This window comes from Pongo abelii, chromosome 12, assembly GCF_028885655.2.
Source record: "Pongo abelii isolate AG06213 chromosome 12, NHGRI_mPonAbe1-v2.0_pri, whole genome shotgun sequence".
Taxonomy (NCBI): Eukaryota; Metazoa; Chordata; class Mammalia; order Primates; family Hominidae; genus Pongo; species Pongo abelii.
The window spans coordinates 36,234,979-36,261,113 of NC_071997.2; the positions used below are offsets into that span (position 1 = coordinate 36,234,979).

Consider the following 26,135-nt stretch of genomic DNA (forward strand, 5'->3'; position numbering starts at 1 on the left):
TTTGTCTCTCTCATCCACTCTCTGCCCTTCTGCCACGGGATGACGCAGCAAGAACGCCCCTTGATGTTGGACTTGCCAGCCTCCAAACCATAAGCCAATACATTTCTATTTATAAATTACCCAGTCTGTGGTAATCTGTTACAGCGGCACAAAACAAACTAAGAAAAGTAGACTATCAGATTTGTGATCAATCTGACAACATGGCAACAAAACATTAAAAAAATTAACTTTTCTATGCTACTTGTGACACTAATATATTTCCAAATTCATGCTCAAATGCATATACCTTTTTGATGCAATAGAAATAACCTCAAAAGAGGGACATACAAGTATTAACAGACTTCAGAGTCTGCTCACAGTGAGAGTTACGTAAGCCATCTCAAAAAGGCAAGAGACTTCTATAACTTCCAGAAGAACAGAGAGATTATATGGGGTAATAGTCTAATATCGATTCAGAAGTGACAATAATATTTTAGCGATGCACAGTCCTACAGCCTAGGTGATGGGTAGAAGAACAAAACAACCTGTGTACTAGTCATTTAAACATCAAGGTCATATATAAATCATTTCTTGTAGAATTGCAGTATAAAGTGCTCCACAGACCTGTTCCCCCAAGGAAACAACCATAAATGGTCCAAATTATTTTTTTAAATAACCATTAAAGGTCCCTGGAAATTGTGCTAAGCATGTACAGCAAATGAAGTAACATGTATTCAAGAAAATATAAAATTCACTTTGGGAGGCTGAGGTGGGCAGATAGCCTGAGGTCAGGAGTTCAAGACCAGCCTGGCCAACATGGTGAAATCCCATCTCTACTAAAAACACAAAAACTAGCTGGGCGTGGTGGAGCACACCTGTACTCCCAGCTACTCGGGAGGGTGAGACAGGAGAATCGCTAGAAATCAGGAGGCGGAGGTTGCAGTGACCCGAGATCATGCCACTGCACTCCAGCCTGGGTGACAAAGTGGGGAAAGACAAGAAAGAAAAGAAAGAAAAGAAAGGAAGGAAGAAAGAAAGGGAGGGAGGGATGGAGGGAAAGAAAAGAAAAGAAAGAAAAGAGGGAGGAAGGGAGAAAGAAAGGAAGGAAGGAAAGGAAAGAAAGGAAAGGAAAGGAAAGGAAAGGAAGGAAGGAAGGAAGGCAGGAAGGAAGGAAGGAAGGAAGGAAGGAAGGAAGAAAGAAAGAAAGAAAGAAAGAAAGAAAGAAAAAGAAAGAAAGAAAAAGAAAGAAAGAAAGAAAAGAAAAGAAAAAAAAAAAGAAAAAAAAGAAAGAAAGAAAATATAAAATTAAGTAAGAACAGCAAGAGTCTGCAACACTTGAGTCCATCCCCACAGTTTAGAGTAGGGAATGTGCTGGGTGTGGCCAAGAAAATGAGAACCCCACTCAAAAGATATGGTATCTCACCAGGAAGGGCCACTTAGCAGTACTTCCCAGAGAGGGAAGGCTGAGAATAATAGGATTCCAGTCATGGTTGCCCCAACTTGCTTAGAAGGCAGAAGTTCCATGCCAAGAGGGGCAAGGAAAACAATCAGGGGCTACAGCACCCTGATTATAAAACAGAGGTGTTGCTCCCACCCCAGCTCCAGGGCAGTAGTTCAGAGGTTTTCCTGGGGGACAGAGGTACTGAAAACAGTGCATTCAAAAGCTCTCCCTAAAGGGAGTTGACTTTATTTGAAAGAGAAAGTGGAGAAGTTCAAACATAAGGGTGCTCTCAAGAACAAGGGAGATGCAGATGGTAAGCAATAAATAGAAGGCAATAGATCTATGAGAATAAAAAGCTAAATCCAAGGCCAGCTTGTTTAACAGAGAGAACCAGGGAGAGGACACTTAAGAAACCTCCTGGGGTCAGAACAAATCTCAAAGACTGGTCTCAAAATCTACCCCTGCCAAGGGGACAGAATTTAACTGGATCAGGCTGAAGAGCAATTTAAAACCCACAGCATTGTTGAAAAATAAAGCAATTAGCTAGCAACCACTACAGCCTAACAGCTGGGTGAGATACTGCACAGGCTTAATAGAGAAATCAGGGAAAGAGACAGTCAACATGAGCCTGTTAGAGCCACCATCATCCCAGGGGGCTTGGCCAAGGCTACACCCTCCAAGGAACAACAGTTAAAGCTTCACACTGGAGTGGCGGGGAGGGAATAGGAAACACTTCACTAAAGTAGACCAGAGAAGTCACTAAACAAATAAATAAGTAAATAAAATAAAACAAGTTGGGGAAGGTGGGGGTTGGGATGAGGGCACAGTATCCAGAAGTGCTACAATATACTACCTAAAATGCCCAGTTTTCTACAACAAATTACAAGACATGCAAAAAAACAGAAATGGGTGACCCATAAACAGAAAAAACAACCAAGCAATAAAAACTGTCTGTGTAAAGTCCCAGGTGTTGGATATAACAAAGACACCAAAGCAACCACCGTAAATATTAGGTTGGTGCAAAAGTAATTGCAGTTTTTGCCATTAAAAGTAATGGCAAGTGATCAAAGAACGAAAGGAAACCATGCTTAAAGAAGTACATAGATAATAAAGAGAGATTACAAAATAGAAACCAATTGAATTCTGGAGTTCAAAAATACCACAATTGAAACTAAAAATTCAACAGAGGGATTCAACAGTCGATTGGAACTAGGCTAAAGAATCAGCAAACTTGGACTGAAAGGGCTTGTGCAACCCAAAGATCAGAGGAAATACAGGAAACTAAACAGAGCCTCAGACAAATACAGGACACCAATAAGTGCATCAACATGCATGCTGCACTGGGAGTATCAGAAAAGAGAAAGGAATACAAAATATATTCAAAGAAATAATGGCTGAAAACTTCCCAGAATTGATGAACATATGAATGTACACATTCAAGAAGTTCAATGAACTGTAATTAGGATGAGCACAAACAAAAATAGATGCACACAGATACATCATTCTAGAAATCCCGCAAACCAAAGACAAGATAAAATTTTGAAAACAGCTGTACTAGGTGGGATACTGTCCTACAAAGTTTATGTCTGTCCCAGAGCTTCAGAATGTGACCTTATTTGAAAATAGAGCTCCTACAGACATATTTAGTTAAGATACGGTTATACTGGATTAGGGTGGGACTTTAATCCAATACTAAAGGCATGCAAAGACCCACATGCTGCTGGAGGCAGAGACTACAGTGATGCCTCTACAAGCCAAAGAACACCAAAGATTGCTGGCGATACGAGAAGCTGGGAGAAAAGCATGGAAAAAATTCCCCTCAGAGCCTTCAGAGGGGCATAGGCATGGCCCTGCTGACATCTTGATTTCAGACTTCTAGCTTCTAGAACTGCGAGGGATTAAATTTCTGTTGTTTTAAACCACTCAGATGGTGGTAACTGCAAGTCCTAGGAAATTCATATAGCAGAAAAAGAAAAATGACTTGTCACATGTAAGGGAACTCCAGTATGATTAACTCCTGGCTCATTACAACAAACAATGGAGAAAGCAGTGGATGGCATACGTATTAGTTCATTTTGTGCTGCCATAAAGGAATACCTGAAGCTGGGTGATTTATAAAGCAAAGAGGTTTACTTGGCACACGGTCCTGCAGGCTGTACATGAGGCATGGCTCCAGCATCTGCTTCTGCTGAGGGCTTCGGAGAGCTTTCAATCATAGTAGAAGGCTAAGGGGGAGCAGGCATGTCACGTGGCAAGACAGGGAGAAAAAGGGGGTCCCATACTCTTTTTTAACAACCAGATCTTGTGTGAACTTATTACAGTGGGGTGTGCACCAAGCCATTCATGAAGGATCTGTCCCCATGACCCAAATAATTCCCACTAGGCCCCACCTCCAACACTGGAGATCAAATTTCAACATGGGATTGGGAGGCTGGAACAAACATCCGAACTCTATCAACATACTTAAAGTGTAAAAATAAACTGGCAGTCAAGAATCTTATATATGACCAAAAATAACTTCCAAAAATAAGATATCCCTAGATAAACAAAAAATGAGAGAGTTCATTGCTAGCAGACCTACCACACAAGAAATACTAAAGGATGTTCTTCAGGCTGAAAGCAAGTGACCCCAGATAGTAACTGGATTCCACAGGGAAAAAGAAGGGAAAGGTACCAAATAGGAAATTAGTTAATTACAAGGCATTCACTCAATGACTCACCTAGAGCAACTTCTAGTCCTGTAAGCTCCATTTGTGGTAAGAGGCCTATACAGATGAACACAAATACTTATCTTTGTTATAACTACCTACAGTATTCAGTATAGCAACATGCTGTACAGACTTGTAGCCTAGGAGCAATAGGTCATACCATGTAGCCTAAGTGTGTAGCAGGCTGTACCACCGAGGTTTGTGTAAGTCCACTCTATGATGCTCACAGAACAACAACAAAAACACTTAACAATGCATTTCTCAGAACGTATCCTCATTGTTAAGTGATGCTTGACTGTACATTTATGGTAAAATTATTTTCAACAAAGGTGCCAGGAAAATTCAATGGGCAATAAATAGTCTTTTCAACAAATTGTGCTGGATGACCGGACAGCCATATCCAAAAGAATGATGACCTAATACCCTATTCAAAAATTAGCTCAAAATGGATCACAGGCCTAAATTTAAGAACAAAATCTATAAAACTCTTAGGAAAAAAACCATGGTAAATCTTTGTGTCCTTAGTTTAGGCAAGATTTCCTAAACATGACACCCAAGTACAAGCAGCAAGAGAAAAAAACAGACTTTATCCATATTTAAAGCTTTTGTGCTTCAAAGAATGCCATTAAGAAAGTAAAAAGACAACCCACAGAATAAGATAAAATATTTACAAATAATATACCTGATAAGAAACTTGAATCAAGAATATATAAAGAACTTAATTCAATAATGAAAAGAAAAATAACCCAATTAAAGAATAGGGTAAGTATCTAAAAGAAATTTCTCCAAAGAAGATATAGAAGTGACCAATAAGCACACAAAAAGATGCTCAACACCGTGAGCTATCAGAGAAATGCAAATCCAAACCACAAAAAGGTATCACTTCACACCCAGTAGAAAGGCTACAATCAAAAAGACAGACAATAAGTGGTGTTGAGGATGTAGAGAAACTGGAACCCTCATATGCTGCTGGTGGAAATGTACAATGGTGCAGCTGCTCTGGCAAACAGCAGTTCCTCAAAAGGTTAAAGAGAGTCACCCTATGACACATATAACAAACGTACAGTCGTCTCTCAGTATCCACAAGGAATTGGTTCCAGGACCACCCCCCACCCCCCACACCTAAATGCAAAGATGCTCAGGTTTCGTATATAAAATAGTGTAGTATTTGCATATAACCCACACACATCCTCCCGTATACTTTAAATCATCTCTAGATAATTATAATACCTAATACAATGTAAATGTTATGTAAAAATGTTATACTGTATTGTTTAGGGAATAATAACAAGAAAAAAAGTCCGCACATGTTCAGTACAGACATAACCATTGTGGGCCTAACTACATTTTTGATTCGTGGTTAGCTGAATCCACGGATATGGAAACCATGGATATGGAGGGCCTACTGTATAAATAAAATGTGGTATATTCATATAACAGATTATTTGGTAATAAAAATATATGAAATACTGATACAAGCTACAACATGAACAAAACCTGAAAACATACTAAGTGAGAAAAGCTAGTCACAAAAGGTCAAATGTTACATTATCCCATCTACATAAAATACCCAGAATTGGCAAATCTACATGGACAGAAAACAGATTAGTGGTTGCCTAGAGATTGGGGTGTGGAAGGCCTAAGGGGAAAATGGAGAGTGACTGCTAATGGGTATAGGCTTTCCTTGGGGGGGGGTCCTACAATTGGATGTGGTAATGGTTGCACAACTCTGTGAATACATTAAAAACTACTGAATTATACATTTTAAGGGGGAATTGTATGGTATGTGAATTATATCTCAAAAGCTGTTACTTTAAAAAAATGAGACATGCAATCTTTTTGGACATAATTTGTTACCCAATAGTTAAAAGGGTTTCTTTCATTGGTGAGTTTACACTGATGTTTAACAAGAGCACTATTAGCCAAGGAAGCCCCCTGGGTATTCTTCAAAGCGGTCTGTGAACCAGAAAAGGTTAAAAACCACTGCTCTCAAGTTTCATACTTCCTCAAAAAGTTAAACACAGGGTTTCCACACAATCCAGTAATTCCACTCCTAAGTATACCTAAAAGAATGAAAATCCTGTGTCCACACGAAAACTTACACACATGATTCATAGCAGCATTATTCACGATAGCCTCAAGGTGGAAACAACTCCAAATACCCATCAATTAAGAAACAGGGAAACAGTATGTGGTACACCCATACAACGGAGCATTGTTCAGCCATGAAAAGGAATGAAGTGTACTGATTCATGCTACAGCTGAGCCTTGAAGACAGATCAAATATCCCATTATTTCTTTCAGATGACATGTTCAAAAAAGGCAGATTCATAGAGATAGAGAGTAGTTTTAGTGGTTTCCCAGAGCTGGCGGGAGGGGGCTGGGAATTGGAAGTGACTACTAACGGGTACAGGACTTTTATTGGGGTGATGAAAAAACTGTGGAATCAGAATGCGGTGCTAACTCTTTGGACATACTATAAGCCACTGAATTGTATCTTTGAGAAGCGTGAATTCTATGATATGTGAATTATCTCTCAATGAAAAAAGAAAGTTTCTTAATATTACAAATACTATTCAGGTGTGCAAACTTACCAAAATTCTTTTCCGATCCTTTTCTGATAAAAACTTTACTGGTGGGTATTTCTGGGTAAAGCTGTATAATATAAAGAGATTCAAAAGGAAAAAGTCAAACATCTCATTTGAATATTTTCTCTGTCTACCATCAAAGCATGTGTGAGGTTTTGGGACTGTTATTGTTTGCTCCTTCTCTCTACTCTTGAATGAGTGCTGGAGAAACCAAGGAGTCACTAGTTAATTTCAGGTCAAGAGCTATCTAACCTGCTCCTTGTTTAGAATCAAGCTAAAGACATGACTTGAGATTCTATCTCTGAGAAGCAAAAGCTCAAGGAGCTACAGGCTTCCAGCAGCTGCTAAAGCAGGGCAGGCACTACCTCTACCAGTCCAGATAAAACTACACCATGAGGGAGATGGCCGTGAAACTTGCCTTTACAGAATTGTAGCAATGAGAGAAATCTAATATGACTGGCTCCATCTAACTTCACAGGATAAATTTTTGTTTTTATTGTTTTTGCTTATTTTAGTGCAGAGCCCAAGATAACTAGGAGAGGAATTTATAGTTAAACGATGAGGCAAGGAAAACTGACCCTCCTTCTTGTTTCGAGATTGAAGCCACATTCCTAAGCCGAGGTTAGAGTTATGGTAGGATCTGAACTTTGCTAAAGAATAAGCATAAACAATGACCTGCCATTGCTTAGCTTAGCTTGCTTTTCTATATGTTGCTTACTGCCCCAGGGTCACTCAAACAGAGGTCGCAAGATTTGTAACTTCTCCAACAACTTCTACAGATAACATCACTATTGTGAATCCTAAAGAAACGGTATTTGAGGTATCTTTCAGATTTAGCATTTTGGCAGACAGACTAAGAGATGTCACCCAGTCCTCAGACTTGGCTTCCATGAATTGATTCAGCTGCCTGAAGACAGTTTAGACACCTCCATGATTTCACACCCAGTCAATCAATTGTTTCAGCTCCCCAGGCCCCGCCCCACCAAACTACCCTTAAAAACTCAAGCCTCCGAGTTCTCAGGGAGGCAGATTTCAGAAACCTCTCCCATTCTCACACGTGGCTGGCCCTGCGATTAAACTCTCTCTTGGCTGTAACACCTGTTGTTCTCAGTGCCTTGGTTTTCTCAGGGCAGTCGGCAAGAAGAGCCCACCAGGCTATAATCATGGCATTCTCTGGGTACTGTATCAGGGCCCAGGTAGAAGAAAGCAGCTTCGTGAAGTCACAGGCCCAACGCGCGAGGACCGTCCCGCAAGAGCGAGAAGAGATATTAATGAAACTTTGTCTCCTGCTCCAGGAATTTTCACAATCACGGCATCCTCTTCCTGACCAGCGTCCCTGGTAAAACGATTGAGCATCAGCATCTTCTGTCTCTGTGGGTCTGCTCTGACCCTAAGTCTCACTTATCTTTTGATGCCTTCTTGCTGCCCTAAGGTGCCAGGAGTCCCCAGCCCACACTGATGTCCCAGGAGCAGGGCAGTGTGATCTGAATATAAAACGTCCAGTGAGAGGTAATAAACACAGAGCTGAAATATTCATTTTAAAAGTTATTCAGTTAGGAACAAAAGTGATTTAAATAAAATCTGAGACATCAGCTTTATGGTCATTATACTAATTGGAGAGGTGTTGGGCCAGATGGCACTGTCTCCATCCCTGCCCTGTCCCCAGCACAGACACAGCACTAGGATACAGAATGCACTTCCTTAATGGTCACTGAACTGAAGGGAATATGAAGGGTCATCAGACAGAAGCCCCTGAAGCAGGGGTTTCTCATCTCCAGAAAGCCCCGAGCGTGCTTAAATTGGAGTGAAAGGGCTTTCTATTACAATGCAGACAAATTCCCCCATTAAGAACTTCCAGAGTCTCAAAAGCTCAAGTTCCCCTTGCAGACTACAAAATCAGATGGGAGAGTCTGAGGGCAAGGGTGGGAACCCTGGGGCTCCCCCTTGTGAGCTCACAGACTGTCTTTAGTACTTGCCCCCATAGGAAGTGCCTCAGGAATGTTATCCATGCAGCTGGCGAGCACGAGCAAGTTCTGCCTTCAGTCAGGAGCGATGCTGTTAGACTGGCGGGAGCAGCACAGATGTCTTGTTTGCCAAGTAACACTTCTTGTCATTCTGCCTCTTCCCTCACCAACTCAGCTGGGGGACGGCACTGTAAATCTCAGAGTTATCTGTGTGCACCTCTCACACCGCTCCAACTGTCCTCATTTCTCTGAGCTCACGATATCCAGGTCTTCAGCCTCAATCCCCAAGTGGCACACCCAGTGCCGTGGCACAGCTGAGACTCTTTCCTTCCCACGACTGCTCACAAGCACCGTGGCTCCTCCGGACTGTCTGTTGTGAAAACGCTGGAGTCGTATCTGACTCATAACTTCCCCTCACTCACCTTCAGGGCTCCTTCTCTACCGTGTATATGATTTTAGAGTCAAGACCGCTCGGGAATGGGAGTATAGGTACATATGGGAAAACGAGGTGCAGGGAGAAAACCAATTCAGTGAGAAGCGGAGGCGCAGGACTGTGGAGTGTGCATCTGGGGCCATGGAAACAAATGTTAATCCAAGCTGTCAGCTTAGAATAGTCCCTATCTGAAAGCTTAAAATGAAATGTGGTGTGCTACTTATACCAAGAGGAAACGGCCAAACCGTTTTATTACAGGAAATGTACTTCAAAGAAATTGAACTGAAGCAAAGGCATGGTTGCCTGACATACGCAGTGACGGGCGTAAGATGGACTAAAAAATACTTCAAATGCAGCGTGCTGAAACCTTTAATTTAAAAAACGAAAAATAGGTTGAGTTTCTTGCTTTGTTCTTCTTCAATATGTAGCAGCCAAGTTTTAGATTTCATATGTATACGCTCAAGTAATTAAACTTTTAAAAAACTATCTTATACTCCTCACTTCTTCGAGAAGCCACACATACAAAGCTGAAAAACAGGAAGGGGAGAGTGCCTGTGGGATCCTACTCAGTATGCATGTCATCCTGTTTTCCTCCTTGCAGTAATGGGTGACAGAGCGCAGTGACAGATAGAGTGCAGTGACCATGTGGGTGCTGTTGGCTGGGCCACATGCTGAGCCAGCTGCCTGGTGCTCCCAAGCACCTGCTGGACTGACCCAGGGCTGGGCAGGAGCACAGGGCCTTTTTTTTTTTCTTTTTTTGAGACAAGGTCTCACACTCTATCCCCCCAGATGGAGTGTAGCGGCATAATCGCAGCTCACTGCAGCCTTGTATTTTTTGTAGAGATGAGGTTTCATTATGTTGTCCAGGCTGGGCTCGAACTCCTGGGCTCAAGCCATCAGCCTGCTGAGGCTTCCCAAAGTGCTGGTATTACACCGTGCCTGGCCCACAAGGCTTCTTAAAGACCTGTGGCAGGTGAAAATCCTACCCAGTGTACTGGCTCATCCACTTATTCAGGAACTTTCCATTAAGCACCGTTCTACACTAGGCACTGGGGGTTAAGCAGCAAAATGTAGCAGAGTCATGAGGCCTGCATTCCTAAGTGACAGAGAAACCAGCAAGCAGAGGCAGAATGAGGTAACAAATCTTTTCTTACAGCCCCAAATTAATTAATTATATATTATTAATATATATTAATACATATAATTATTAATATATTAATATAAATATATATTACTAATAATAATTAGTCCTTTACTAATTATTAATATTTTATGCCATTCCAGATTAAACTTACTGTTTAGCCAGTAAGCAGTATTCTTACTTAGAATTTAAATTATCATCATTTGCCATCTATTCAAAGAACATTTAAAGATACTATAGAGTTAAAATTAAACAAATGGCATATAATCAAAGTATTAAGCAATGGGAGTGTGGTAAAAGAGAAAAAGCCCACATACAATCCATTTACTCAGGATTCCAGAATGACACTGTCTTCTTTCTTTCCCTGTATAAATATAACCTGTAACTTCCAAAAATATCTTTAGTTCTTGGGGGCCACTTTGCTCAAAGTGACAAGCACGTCAAGTAAACCTATTTCCAGTTACATTCTTATCTTGTCAGCGTCAAGATGGTTGTTTGATCATCTTTATCACACAGAGTCAGGAAAAGTAAGCTAGACGGAGTTCCATCAATTTCCACCGTCACGCTTTTTTAGACAGGCCTACGCTTGACCTTCTGACACAGTAATGCAGGCACGTGGATCACATGACTTGCTGACCAACCTGAAGGACGGAACCATTCCAGAATGAGTCACCTGCAAGCAGCCTGAGAGGCAAATGTTTGCCCTCTGCCACTATTTTCAAGGCGGTCTCACAGGTTGACAAGAATAAATTATTAGTAAATTCTTAGGATCAAATCCTTATTTGTGCTTCTCTGTCCAGTTTAAAAGCACACACTCAAAGAAATCACAAAAGTATCAAAGAGATTGTATAATTCTCACATGTTGAGAGCTCTTGTTTGTAAGCTATTGCCTTAGGGAAGTTATCGAATTGAGACATTTTTCTTTTCATAAATAAATTCTGTCATCTAAAGAAAATAATCACTGGTGGACAAGTTTTTAGACCAATATAGAAAACGTGTGGTGGGTTATTTCTTATTGTTCCAATTTTTCTAAAAAGAAAAAAAAAGCTTCAATTAAGATCTCTCAATTCTGCTGTCTTATCAAAGGCAGATTTTCTGGCTCTCATCCAAGGAAATATTACAAGCTGCATAACTGAAGCACAAAATCATGGCAAAAAAAATTTAAAGCACAAGTAACAACCTTATATTACTAAGGGAATCTGTTAAAAATTACTGACAACTTTTGTTCTGATAAGCGCTGAAATTAACAGTTTGCTTGACTGCTCAGTTGAGGATAAGGAGAAAGTGAATGACACATTTTGTTTAATGACTCTTCTCCAGTCGTATTTCCCTTCGATCATTCAATGAAAATCAAAGAAAAACTGCTCTTCATTTCTTCATTTTTGTTCTGGACTTGATAAAAGGCTCATTCAATGCTGACACACATCGTCCAAACTCATCCCAATAAGCGGAAAAAAATCACATCAACTTTAATAAATGCTGTCATTTTTCTTTTTAAAATTTCTAAAGACTCAACTGCTACTCTAGATAGTTTTCCGCATACAGTACGTGCAAGAGGAAAGTCCTGGAGGCTGAGGCTCAGCGGCCTCGGGAGTGCCTGAGAGAGAACCTGAGGGCAATAGTGTCCCAAAGGGTGAGGAGGGGTTCTCTCCGGAATCTGACTCAAATAAACATTTCTATTATATTACATAATTCTTCCTCCCTCTCACTTCACCTGGACTAAATTCTGGAAACCTCCTCATGAACTTTGGTGACAAAAGCAGCTAAATGACTACACATGACACACCATAGGCTCCACATCCTTATTTTGTGGTGTTTGCATATGGTACTACATTTCAGGCCCACTGGATTATCCTCCTATTTTGGAATTCTATCCAACTGATCAATATATGCAGAAGTTCAAGGAAAATGTGAGGCCTGGCCTCAACTTCTATGTAATAAATTTGCAGAAATTCAGACGTTCACAGTTTGAAGAAGGAAGATCTTAACACATCTAGATTGATTCTTCTCCCCATGTTCTATCTGGGTATTACACTCAAAGTGGGGGAAATGCGTATATAGACATTTATTTAGGTTGGCAGAGTTTGGAGAAAACAAACTGAGAATTAATTACTTGAGACAAACTTATTTTAACTACTGACTTTAAGACAAAAAGTACACATACCTTTTTTCTAAATCTCTGATTTTCTCTCTTAGTGGTTCAACCATCTAGAACAATAATAACAAAAATCAGTTTTAAAGCAAAAACACAGTTCTCAACACCTTTCACCCCATTCTGATGTTTCAGATAAGGCAAAACAGGTTTTAATTTCTTCTACAAATTAACTTCCAGTTTGAAACTAAGATACACCACTTGCGTCACAATGCTAGAACTGAACAGATAAACTGTCCATTTGAACTCTTACTCCATAAATGCCTCAGTTTCTGAGACAATTAATGTTTTTGCTCACCCATCCTACTAGGAAGAATGTAAAAGGTGTTTCAGGCTCATAAAAACAGATCAACACTATCCATCTCTTTTTAGGAACAATCCCCTAAGCGTGGCCCACAAAAGCTTAACATCTTGTTTCTGCAATTACTGTGTATACTCATGTTATCAGCTGAGCACATAAATTGCAGGCTGTGAGTCAACCTACATCCACATCTGTAGACACTGTGGACTCAGGCAGAAAGACAGCAACTCAAGGGCTTCCCAGGACTCCCTCAGCTGGCTTCAAATCCAAAGTAAGTAACCTCCCATCCCCTCTCCCACAGCCCATGTTACAATGGTCTGGCTGTATCTACATGTATTTAAATAGGAGGTGCATAACTGAGCATAGGTGCTAGCCTTCAGCTGGGTGGGTGTGCAACGTCTCCATCTGTGCACGTGGATGCTCTTTACATTTGTGGCCTAGCATCCGATTGGCAGCCATTTTTCTTTTCAGCACCTGTGCCAGTGAGAGGATGTTGGTACTCGTCTCTATCTCCCAAAGGCAATCACTTCCCTTTCTCTAAAAAATGCTTACCTGAAAAGTCATGTAAAAGTCTAAATCCATTTTGCCTTTGAGGTAGAACTTGTTTTAATAAGTCAAAAATGGACCAACAGTAACAGATTGCATGTCCTCTTAAATAAGGGAGTAATTTTTTGAGACATGGTTGCAAAATCACAGAACAGCATCAAGCTGCCACAATAAGAATGACAGCACCAGCAAAGGAAGTAAAATTGACAAGTACACAGACGAAATAGATACAAAAATAGAAAAGAGACTAACCTCTTCAATCTTGCTTTCAATTTTTAGTTCACCATTTTCCTGGATAGACCTGTTGAGTAGAAAGCTATAAAACTGAGATCAACTGAAAGGCTTTGTGACTTTAAGACTGTTTCTGAATAAATTATCCTAACATAACCCAAAGGATGCAGACCACCTCTGTCTCCTGCTCAAGTATCAGTCATGTGTACAATTCCCTCCAGAAGGGATGCACCAGAGGAAAAGAAGACAACCAAAGGGAAGGAATCCCCTTAAATCCATCTATGAACATCCTCAGTATTACCTAATGGATTATTTCCACTAAACTAAAATAATCTCACTGCTATGCTACACCCAACACAGGATTTTAAATTTGAAGCAGGAAGTGCGTCTGTAGGAGTATATGTTTGTGCCTGCTGGGCTTTCCTGGGGATTTAATGCAAAAATGGAGTCTTTAAGTAAAACCACAGAGCTCCTTTAAATGGGATCTGAGCACCCCACCTAGTCATACACAGCCGCCTTTGTCAGGAGACACAGACATGCCCTGGTGGTAGGAATCAAATCGACACCATCCCACCCACCTTGCAAAACCCAGCTCCACATGAAAAGCCTCCTGAGGGCATAGTAACCTTTTACCCTGGTAGACATGTGCAGCCGCATTACATTACGATACCAACCTAATCATCACAATAGTGATTCTCACAACATAACTAAGTGGAGCAAATTTTCCTTTACATGGAAAACTATTAACAGTACCAAATTGTTTTTACAATAAATGCTTATTTCTTTTTGCTGATTTTTTTAAGGCTATTTTTTTTTATTTGGTAAAGAGATAACACAAGAGTTTTATTTTTACAAGTGTGCCTCCTGCCCTATGAAGAAGCACACAGGATGCATTACAGGCCTAATGCTGGACTAAATAGGTGGTCTCTGCATTGATATCCACTAGCTGGCCCCGAGGTCATGGGCCAGCCATGGCTTCCCGAAGACAGCTTCCTTCTCAAAAGGCTTTGCAAAAGCCCCTCAGTGTTCTTGCTCAATCCACCCAGAAATACAATTTACATAAGCTAGGGTCAACCCTTTATTATCTACACAAGGAGGGAAGGGAGGGGTGGCCGACCATTGTTTTACTTGTGGGCCTTACTTGGTAATTGTTAAAATCAGCTGCATTCCTTGAGAATACCCATAGGAGAAAAGAAACAGCTCAGATACGTGAATAGCAAGAACCCAGTTTTGTTTTAAAAATATTTTTCAATTAACCCATGACATCCATGGTATATATGTACCAACTGAAATGTGTCTATAAAATCCAACCACAGTACCCAAGTAATTAAAAACAATTACCTCATATTAACGAAGTTGCCCCAAACAGCTGTAAGAGAAAGAAAAAAAGAAGTCAATGTTTAAGTCCACAACTTTCAGGGATTCCAATGGATGGAATCTTAAATTTTAACCAATATTTTAAATTTTACAAAGAAAATTAACTTATGAAGACAACAAAATGCATACTTTGTTTTCAAAACAATTAAATCTTACTATAAAATAAGTAAAAACAGGATTGTAGAGTTTATTCCGGCCAAGTTTGAGAACTGCAACCCAGGAACATCGATTCAAGTTGCCCTGAATATATGCTCCCATCAGCAGCAGTGACAAGTGGGCTTTTAAAGGAAGAGGCAGTTTCTAAGTTATCAAGAATTTACATTAAAATAACATAAGCTACTGATTGGCCATATATTGTTTTTTGTATCAAAAATCCCAGGAAAAAGATAATTGGGTGAGACAGCTGGGCAGAAACAAAATGCCTTTAAAGAACCGGCCCTGGGCATGGCAGGGCATGACTTTAGTTCCGTGCTCATGACTCTCTGGCCTGATAAATTTTGCATACCTCACATGGCTCACACTGCTCTGAGCTGTTTTTCTTTTCTGTCTATCCCCGCAGTTTTGGAATACCTCTTTTGGGGCCTGGAGTTGGAGAGTGCATGTGAAGCTTTTTTTTTTTTTTTTTTTCCAAGTGACAGATCTCCCTTTATTATCCAGTCTGGTCTCTAGCGATCCTCCCGCCTCAGCCTCCTGAGTAAGTGGGACTGCAGGCATGCGCCACCACACCTAGCTAAGGATGCATGTGTTTTGATAAACAGTATGTTCTCAACCTTTGTTTGAGGAAGAGCTAGTCACAAAAATCAAATAATCACATGTCTGAAAGAAGTCCTATGGTCCAGTCTAACCTCTCCCTTGTAATGATGATGAAAGCAAACCCAGAGAGGTTAAACAGTGGCCTACAGTGTGGCTTAACTCCAACGGGAGTGCCATCCTTTCTCAGCACTTACTACATCTCCCTTCTATAACTCTAGGCACCTGGTAGGCAGGCTCTCCTGGGCCTGTATACAGCTGGCCTTCAGTAAATGTGTATAAGTCAGCCCTGAATCAACAACAGATGACTTTAAAACGTAATACTGGACCATGAGCACTCACTTTAAGTTACTGAGCAGGATTCTTTCTACGGAAGCCTTTCCTGAGCATAGGCGGTCCTAATATTTTGTACACACTCCTATTTGGCCCTTGTTTGGCCGCTCAGCAGATACTGAAGGCCTTCTAAGTGCCAGGTGCATTTAGTTGCTTCCAGGTGCTGAGGAAGAACAGAGAGATTAAACACAAACGTCCTCCCTGTCTGGGGTGGTTAACTTTGTGAGCTTGGGAAGGCCCTGAGGTTAGGATCTCATAACCCCAGGCATCTTCCCATTGCCATCCTCTTGTGTGTAGCAGGAGTTTAATAGCTACTCATCAAATAGGATTCAGTATCCAAACTACACCCCCACAAGAAATTCCCACTCTCAAGAAGGGGAATGTTGCTAATTCCATAGAAGCACATCTCTCTTCAAAGAGAGGAGGAAACTTGGTTTAAAAAAAAGACAGCAATATATGACCAAATAAATAAAAGTGGCAAGAAAGCAGGGAAATGGGAGAAATTAAAATAAAGCTATTAACTAGATTCATTATTCATTAAAAAAAGAAACTGCTTATGTCAGAGGCATTGGAACCAGAGTAACTCCATCTTGAACAGTAGCTGGGTAAAGCGAGGCTGAGACCTACTGGGCTGCATTCCCAGACTGTTAAGGCATTATAAGTCACAGGATGAGACAGGAAGACAGCATAAGATACAGGTCATGGGCCGGGCACTGTGGCTCACACCTGTAATCCCAGCACTTTGGGAGGCAGAGGTAGGCAGATCACCTGAGGTCAAGAGTTCAAGACCAGCCTAACCAACATGGTGAAACCCCATCTCTACTAAAAATACAAAATTAGCTGGGCGTGGTGGCGCATGCCTGTAATCCCAGCTACTTGGGAGGCTGAGGCAGGAGAATCACTTGAGCCCTGGAAATGGAGGTTACAGTGGGCTGAGACCGCGCCATTGCACTCCAGCCTGGGCAACAAGAACAAAACTCCGTCTCAAGAAAAAAAAAAAGATACAGGTCATAAAGACCTTGCTGATAAAATAGGTTGCAGTAAAGAAGCTGACTAAAACCCACCAAAACCAAGATGGCCACAAGAGTGACCTCTGGCCATCCTCGCTGCTACACTCTTATCAGCGCCATGACAGTTTACAAATGCCATGGCAACGTCAGGAAGTTACCTATATGGTCTAAAAAGAGGAGGTGTGAATAATCCACCCCTGGCTTAGCATATCATCAAGAAATAACCATAAAAATGGGCAATCAGCAGCCCTCAGAACTGCCCTCTCTATAGAGTAGCCATTCTTTTAATCCTTCATTTTCTTAAGAAACTTGCTTTCACTTTAAGGACTCGCCCTGAATTCTTTCTTGTGCAAGATCCAAGAACCCTCTCTTGGGGTCTGGATTGGGACCCCTTTCCTGTAACACTTATACCTTTGAACCATGTGATTTTGCTTTTATCTTACTCTCAGGAAATCAGTAAACATACAGGAAAAGTGTCCTCACCAATGTCATGGCCTTATTTATAATCACACACACAAAAAAAGAATAAGCCAAAATATCCCATAATTAGAGAATTGCTGTATAAATTGTCATACAGCCATGTGATGAAATCAGAAAGCCATTAAATATGACCATGGAACTACACTGTAACATGATGCAGTTATGACAGTACCAGACGAAAAAATATATATACAGTGTGACTCTCACTTCTATAAAATGCATTGGGAAAAAAAGACTGAAATTTCCAAAATACTGAGTTTAAATGGTGACAGGAGTAACTGTTTAATTTTCCTTGTGGTTAAGTGTTTACTTACTTTTAAAAAAGTTTACTTACTTTTAAAAAAGGAGGGAAGAGATTTTAACCCTTACTAAACTCTATGTCCTTGTTGTCCTGTTCTTGCCTCTTTCTAGATACCTGGTGAACACTTGGGTCAGCCCTCAGCTCAGACACCACGCACTGCTGCCACCGGAGTCCACAAAGATCACCTGTGAGCCACCAGTTGCCCAACCCATGTGCGCTTTTCTTTACTGTGCTATATATCTCAAATAAGTATACTGTCTCATTTTGGCTACAGGATTAAGCTGCTTTACTGAGAATAAGTATTCCATGCTATGGAAGCATCCATTCTCTTATTGCCTTCTGGGTGGGTAGCACCTTTTGGCAGACTTTTCAAAGCATTAAATGGTTATTTGCTTTTTCAGTTTTTTCTTTCAAACCTTTTTTCAAGTCACTTTAAAATGTTGATTTCAGGCTGGTGCGGTGGCTCATGCCTGTAATCCTAATACTTTGGGAGGCCAAGGCAGGCAAATCACTTGAGCTCTGGAGTTTGAGGCCAGCCTGTGCAAACTGGTGAAAATCCCATCTCAAAAAATTAGCCAGGGGTGGTGGCCTGTGCCTTCAGTCCCAGCTACATGGCGGGGGCAGAAGCAGAAAGATCGCTTGAGCCCAGGAGGTTGAGGCTGCAGTGAGCTGAGATAGTGCCACTACTCCAGCCTGGGTGACGAAAGTGAGACCCTGTCTCAGAAAAAAGAAAAAAAGTTGATTTCACAGAAATCTCTCAATCCTTCTATCCTCAGTCCATTTCACAGCAGTGAAGGCTGCCACCCATCCCAGACACCTTCTGTTTCCTTGACCATGATGTCCTGAGCCCTTTCCCCTTGCCCACTGGTTCTCCTTAATCATCTCTTCCTGGGGAAGCAGGTGACACCCATGCTTCCCAGGATCAGCCCTGGGGAATGATGCCCAAGCCACAGCCAAAGCTTTACCACCCTTCATAAATGGATAAGAATGGATGTAAGCAGATATAGACCAGATCCACTTCTGTGTCTCAGACCTCTTCCACTGCCCCTGGAGGCTGGAGATGCACCTGGAGACGTGCCGTCTCCTCCCCAGCTGCACCTCCTGATTCATGCTGCAAAGGAGGCTTCATGAATCCCTTCTTTCCCCACTCAGACCTCCACGCTTCGCCACTCAGACCTCCAGAGCAGGCACCTGCAAGCAGCCCCCTGCATGTGACTCTCCACCCTCCCTAAACCACTTGCTGTCCCTAACCCTTCAGCTCGTCTACAGGTAGTGTCCTGGGCACCTGTACCTCCAAGACTCATCTGAGCATTTGATTCTCCAGAAAGCATCTTCAACCTTCCCTCCTGCTCCAGGAGACACTGGTGGCCCTGCTGTGTGGCCAAGGCCTGCTACATGTTTTGTTCTAATTGGTACCTTACAGGTGGGTCTCACTGCAAGATGAGGTGTTTTCATATTTACACCAGGCATACATGGTCCAAGCACTAAAATTAGTTGAATGCATGCCAAGTAATTTTTCCCTTTTCTTACATTTATCCCTTGCTTATTACTTTTTATCTTCAGACGTGCTATAATCAATTAATCTTTACAATGTTTTTATGTCAAGTGTTCTGGCCTCCTTTCAAATTATCAAAAGCTCTACCTGCTTTGCTTGAGACAGAATTCAATACCCAGCCCAGACCAAAGAACAGACACACACACACACAGCAAAGCAGGACAAACCCCCAGGTTGCTGCACAGATTCCAAAGGGAAAGACACAAGCAATTTCCAACAATTATGAAGCCTTAGTTTTGTGTAGTTTTGTGTAGAGTAGCCTGGAAGGTTGCAGGGCATAGACCTTAAAAGTTAAACATTACTTTAAATTAATACTGCTTTTAAGTTTTTGCAACCTGCTTGAGTTATTTTCACCCACCTTACGGTGCTTCAAACAGATAGCTGGGCATTACTAATAGATGCACTCTACAAACATTTGAACTGAATTAAACCCATTTATATAGTACCAGGAATCAATATTAAGTAAGTATTTTAAGAAAGATAATTATTCAGTTATTGACAAAGGGCTTATAACTGAATGCCTTTACACAGCTTTCAAGATATTTTAATTTTTAATATAAATTTAAAAACTACTTTGTATGTAAACTGAGGCATATCAGCTTCATAGTTCTCATTATGTTGGTATCCAGACTTCAAGCTATGCAGGAAACCCAGTTCAAGAAAATCTAACGCATAAAAATTTTCATTTAGAGTGAAAAATTGAGTTTTTTAAGGGATATGATTAAAATGAGTGTCCTTTTCCAACAAAGAAAAAATTAAAACGCTAACCCAACACTTTCATAATCTGAGTCTAACTTGATTTCTTAAATAGTCATCAACTATCATGAGATCAATCCTTTTAGAACACAGTCTTCCAATCTGAAGTCTGTGGGTCTCCATGGATCCCTGAATGGGTTTCAGGGAGACTAGAGGGGAGTCTCATGTGAAAGCACATGTGAAATTGTGTGTTCACAGGTCTCAAAGGTCCTCCAATGAATTCAAGACCCCGAACAAATGAAAAACCACCAATTCAGAATCCATAAATGCCCGGGATTTTAAGAGGCACATTTGTTTTAGAATAGGGATATAGCCTGAGTCCCTGAATGCCAGGCCACACAGAAAGTACAGATTCTTCACCAGAAATCCAGATCTGGGTAGCAATTTCAATGGCCCTATTTCAAGTAATGTTACAAGGCTGGATCAGGCAAAATCACCATTTCCATTTTATACCTGTCCATTTTAAATGGCTACAGTATGCTTTAGCATGCTTTTCTCAGTCATTCCGATCATTATTTCAAACTGGAAAGCATATGTACTTTTACACAAAGTCACAGGAAGAAAGTGTGATTTAGGGAGACTGCTCTCCTACCCTACGTTATCTATGTAACACTGTATGTAAGGCACGCCCTTCTTTATAGTATGACATCCTATAAAGCAGCCTGTTGGATGCTCAGTGAAATCAGGCAGCCCCTGGCTGCGGGGTCCTCACGCAGGCTTTGCCTTCCTTCCAATGTTTCCTAAAATCCTTCCCTGCTCATCCACCCCCCATTCATTCAACAAACTCAGCGCTTGCGGATGCACAAGTTAAGACCCTGAACACATTGCTTTACTGTCCAGAGGCGACGTGGGGTCTGTGATGGAAATGCAGCATGTATGGGGAGGATCCCCCGAGAGGGCGTGGAGAACCCTTCCCAAAGGCCTGGCTGGGTGACAAGCAGTTTGGGCGGGGGGTCCACCTCAGACTACGGGAAACAGCGTGCCTCCATTCCTGCAATAAAAGGTGGAGCAGCCACCACTGGCTAGATGCTGGAGGACTTACCTCTTTATTGAGACCTAGGCCTCTAGACCGAACCATGCACAGAGAAAGGCATGCCCCAAAATAACAGTAACAGAGGCCATCAGTCACAGGGCAAATGCAGGTCTCTTTTTAAAAATTTAAATACTTATTTGAGTATCTTCTAGGAGCCAAGCAATGTGTGAGGTCCAGTAGCCAAGGTTCCTAATCCACACTGCCTTTTAGCATTGCAAGGGCTCCGCAGGCCCCAATGCTGACGGAGATGGGGCTGGGGGTGGAGCAGTGTGGATCTGATTCTCCCATCTCAACCGATAAAATCTAGGACCTTCCAGGCCACCGGTCTGTACTTCAGACCTGCTGAATCAGAATCTCTACAGAGGCCTCCCAGCAGCTGTATTTTTTTAAGTACCCCAGGTGACTGTGACCCCTGGCGAGGGAGGAGGACCTCTACCCTAAGGGATCTGGGGACCTGCTGCCACGACCTATTGCCCATCTCTCTGAATGTTCAGAGTCCAGGCTCCGGCCATCTGCCTCGTCATTCCTCAGACTTGCCACACCTGCCTGCCTCAGGGCCTTTGCACTTACACTTCTCCCAACTGCCTCTTCACCTTTCCCCCTCCCTCCCTTCCTCCCTCAGTTCATCCAAGGTCTCAGCTCAAAAGTTACCTTATAAAAGAGGTCTTCTGACCAATCTATTTGTGATAGCACCCAACCCCCAACAGCCCACTTAGCCTTTCTTTTTCTTCACAGCACTTATCACCAGCTAATACACCTATTTATCTATATCTATGTTTATTGCCTGTTTGCGCCCAATAAAAAAATGTAAGCTCCACAGCAGCAACAATTTTGTTTTGTTCAGTGCTGTTATCTAGGGTACTGAGACAGACGAACACAGTATGTGCTCCCTAAATATTTGCTGAAGGCCTGACTAAAAAGCTCCCCCAAATGACTGGGAATTGCTACTCTAGGGCAGAAGTTAGAAAACTGTAGGCTGGGTGTGGTGGCTGACGCCTGTAATCCCAGCACTTTGGGAGTGTGGACTGCTTTAGCCCAGGAGTTTGAGACCAGCATGAGTAACATGGTGAAATCCTGTCTCTACAAAAAAATACAAAAATTAGCTGGGCATGGTGGCACACACCTGTGGTCCCAGCTACTCAGGAAGCTGAGGTGGGAGAATCGCTTGAGCCCAGGAGGTTGAGGCTGCAGTGAGCCATAATTACACCGCTGCACCCCAGCCCAGGTAACAAAGTGAGACTCTGTCTCAAAAAAAAAATTAAAAACCCACAAAACTCTATTAAAAGAGCCAGAATAGCAAATATTGCAGTTTTGTGGGACATCTCTGTCCCAGCTATTCAACTCTACCACTGGAGAGTGAACACAGCCGAAGATAATTTGTAAAAGCATGGCTGTGCTCCCACACAACTTTATTGAAGGACACAGAAATGTGCATTTTATATAATTTTCAGGTGCTGTGAACTAGTATTCTTTTTGACTTTTTTCAATCATTTAAAAATTATTAAAACTTTCTAGCTCTTGGGTCTTACAAAAACTAGCAGCGGGCTGGATATGGCCCATGGGCCACAGTTTGCTGACCTCTGCTCTAAGGGATACCAGAATGACTAAGGTGATTCCAGTCCAGGGAGTTCTTGTCCTTGAAGGAAAATGGCCAGCAGCCACCTATATATAATGCACCCTGGAGAAGTAAAGGCTGCAGTCACCTGAGTCCTGGGGAGTAGCATGAAGATGCCTGTGGGCCACATACTCATAAGTGGGACGACTCCCGGACGGAGAAGGAGATTCTGGTGGAGGAAGAGGATTGGGGGGGCAGGGGCGGGATGGCAATGCCAGCAGAGGCCTCTGGGGAGGGGAAGATGCAGCAGCAAGGTCAAGATGGGCAGGATGGTTGTTTTCATAACAAGCCCCAGGAAATTCTGTTCATGAACCAAATATGGGCACCACTGTGTTCCCTTTTATATTATTCCAAGAAAGCTGGGCTCCGGACAGCAGGCAGTGAACAGCTGTTCAGAGCATGAAGAGACAGTGAGGTGCTGTAGTCTGAGCAAATCTGGAAGCAGCGGTATGAGAGACAAATGGGCGAGGGAGGAGGTGAACAGAGAGTAAATAATGCAGAGGGCAGAGCCCACAGGTCCTGAGGGTGAGGACAATAATGTCACAAGATAAGAGCACCAGAGGCAGATAGTTGGGGCAGGGGAGGACTGTATGAGATAAGCACATGCTTAGCTCAGGGCATCCTGTAGCAACCCACATGAAGATGTCTCACAGGCAAATAGAACCTGAGGCCTGGGGCTTGAAGGCCCGCACCAGCCAGAGGTGCAACCCAGGGCCTGTGTGGGACGCACACAGTGAGAGGCCACAGACCTGGGGAGGGCCTAGTAACAGAACCAAGGCACATGCCCAGTAAGAGTGGCAATGCCAGCATCACTGCTGCTTACTGAGCACCTACTCCATGTGGGCCTATTATGTTGGTTCTAATCACAAAGTCATGGTATCACCAACATCCCACAGTGGAAGACAGGCCCCAAGAGGTAGCCGGTGACTTGCTTGAGGACACACAGATAGCGCCCACCCATCCCTGGGCCACCCTTCCAAAAGTGAGGCCTCAGTCCAAGGCCTGCATGACCTGTCAAGGGCTCCAGATTCCTTCCCATATGCATGGAAGAAACGCATCTTGTTCATTTCCAAACACATCCTCTAAGCTAATCCCCCATCCTCAATGCCACGTGGCACATGCTCAAACAAAAACTGAGTGACATCAACCTCCATGAAATCCTCAGTGGGGGAGCAAAGCCTCCTAGAATGTGAAAGATGCCCCCCATTTCAGGAGAACGAATAGCGATTTCCAACCTTCCAGTGCTCAGAGCAGGAACACTTTAATTTACAGAGACATTCAAAATGGAAATCTTGTACAAACAGAGGGCACCTTGAGCACACTGAAAGTATTATTGGCAGAGAAAGTTCCAGAATGCTGCTGCTGCATGCATTCCAATGCTGGACTGTTTGCTGTTCCTCTCAAGCTTTTCTGAACATGTGAGCTGTATCGAAAAGCTTCATCTGAGTTGTAAAACAGTTTCTCTGCCAAGTGCTTGCAGCAAAGCTACATGGAGCCTTTATACCCAAAGGAAGACTCCAAAGTGACACTTTTAAAACCTGTCCAAAAATTATCTGGCACACCTTGCATGGGGGGACAGGAGAAGTGTCTCTGTGTCCTTCTTTTAAGTCTGGGGGTCTAGAGCTGCTTGGACCACAGGGAAGGGCAGAAGATACACTATATGATGACTTTAGATGGTCACAGATGGCCAGTGCTTCTGCCACATTTGCTGAGACACTTGGTCTCAGAGCCCTGAACCACCATGCATGAAGTCTGACCACCCGAGGCCGGGCAGGTTACCTGGGGCACTCTAACAGCCAAGCTTGAGTCTGTCCTCAAGGTCCAGACCTGCCAGTGAATAAGCCGCCTGCAAGTGGATGCTCTAACCTGGGTGTGGTCCCAAGCATCATGAAACAAAGAAGAGCCATCCCCATCTCAAATTCCTGACCCACCAAACCCATGGGTATAAATACAACGGTAACTGTTTTCTGCCACTATGTTTTAAAGCGGTTGGTTAATCAGTGAAACATAACCACAACCAAAACAGTGCCAGACCTGTCACCACCTTTTATCTATTGATGCTCGTATGCCCAGGTCACAGACCTCAAATCAAGCCAAATATAGGGCTAAATCCCTCCTCACCCACAGCATGCCCTACCAAGTGTTATCTGTGCCCTCCTCCAGTCTAAGGCACTGCTTTGCATAGAGACTGGTCCGCCTGGGTAGAAGGCAAGGGCCAAGTCTGCAGTCCTCGGAAAATTCTGATCCCTATACCCCCAACCCAGGCTGCTCCCCACCTGGCTGTAGTCCTCCCACCTCCCATCTGAAGAAAACAAGTGTACATAGGAAAGATGCATCCTTACTCACCTCTGAAGAATCCCAATCATCCTAGCACTCTGGAAAAGGGCAAATCTTCAACTTTCCTTGGATAAACCCTGAGGTGGCACAACTGAAATGTTTGCTTAAAGCAGATAAGAATATGCATCATCCTTCTAAGAAGAAAAGCATTCAAAGTTTTGCTTAAGCTGACCAGAAGGTTCAAATTAGAAGATAATGCTCTGTGTTTAATTCTCCGAATAAGAAAGGGGCATGTGTCCCTGGGGAGAGGGGGCTTCGCAGTTGCTAGTTCTCACCAAAAGAATGAGGTGCTCAAAGGTCAGGCATCATGATAGACCGAAGAGTGGCAGTTGCTGAACGGGAAGCCATGCCTACTCCTGAACCTGAAGGAGCCTTAGCCCTAAACCCTGGAGCATGCCCAGACTAAAGAAGCACTCTGCCGCCGCCCTCAGCCTTCCAGGCCTGTGCTCATCCTAAGCGGTTACACAGGATGAAAAGTGGCCCAAATAAAAAGGCAATCTGGGGTGCCTGAGCAGGCTCTAGCAACCGGCATGCTCCACGCCTAAAGCAGAGGGCGCTTGCTTATCAGACCTCCCTGTGGTCCTCGCCCTGCTCTGAGCCCTCCAGGAAACTAGAACTCCAATTTGTTGCCTCCAGAAGCAGGCAAAAGAGCAGCTCTCTGCAACCCCAGCTGGCAGGCTCTGAAATAGGGCTATAAAACCCTTGTTTGTGATGCACACCTTCCCATAGGCTTACCTAATAAAATCCTACCAATATGCCCAGGGGAAAAAATTTTGCCCCAAGATGTCACTTTTTTTAAAGGGTGGTTAAAAGTATGGGTTTTGTAGATGATATCTGCACCTTTTAAAACTTTCTGCACATAAAATGCCAATGTTAAGTAAAAAGGACAACTTAGAGGATAATACACACAGCAGGGTCAATGTTTTTGCTTTTTAAAGCTACACGCATTTTTTTTTTTTTTTTTGAGATGGAGTCTCACTCTGTCACCCACGCTGGAATGAAGTGGCATGATCTTTGCTCACTGTAACCTTCGCCACCCAGGTTCAAGCGATTCTCCTGTCTCAGCCTCCTGAGTAGCTAGGATTACAGGTGCCTGCTACCACA

At 42.7% G+C, this 26,135-nt stretch overlaps 1 protein-coding gene across 5 annotated transcripts in view; it reads right to left on the bottom strand.

The window, feature by feature from the left end:
• Positions 1-26,135, bottom strand: part of UXS1 (UDP-glucuronate decarboxylase 1) — a 95,956-nt gene that overhangs the window by 52,119 nt on the left and 17,702 nt on the right. For 3 of the 5 annotated variants that reach the window (NM_001132704.1, XM_024241942.3, XM_063713244.1), the window contains 4 exon segments: positions 6,723-6,783; positions 12,419-12,462; positions 13,506-13,554; positions 14,826-14,853. In NM_001132704.1, the coding sequence (NP_001126176.1) occupies positions 6,723-6,783; positions 12,419-12,462; positions 13,506-13,554; positions 14,826-14,853 (182 nt within the window). 5 annotated transcript variants of the gene reach the window in all.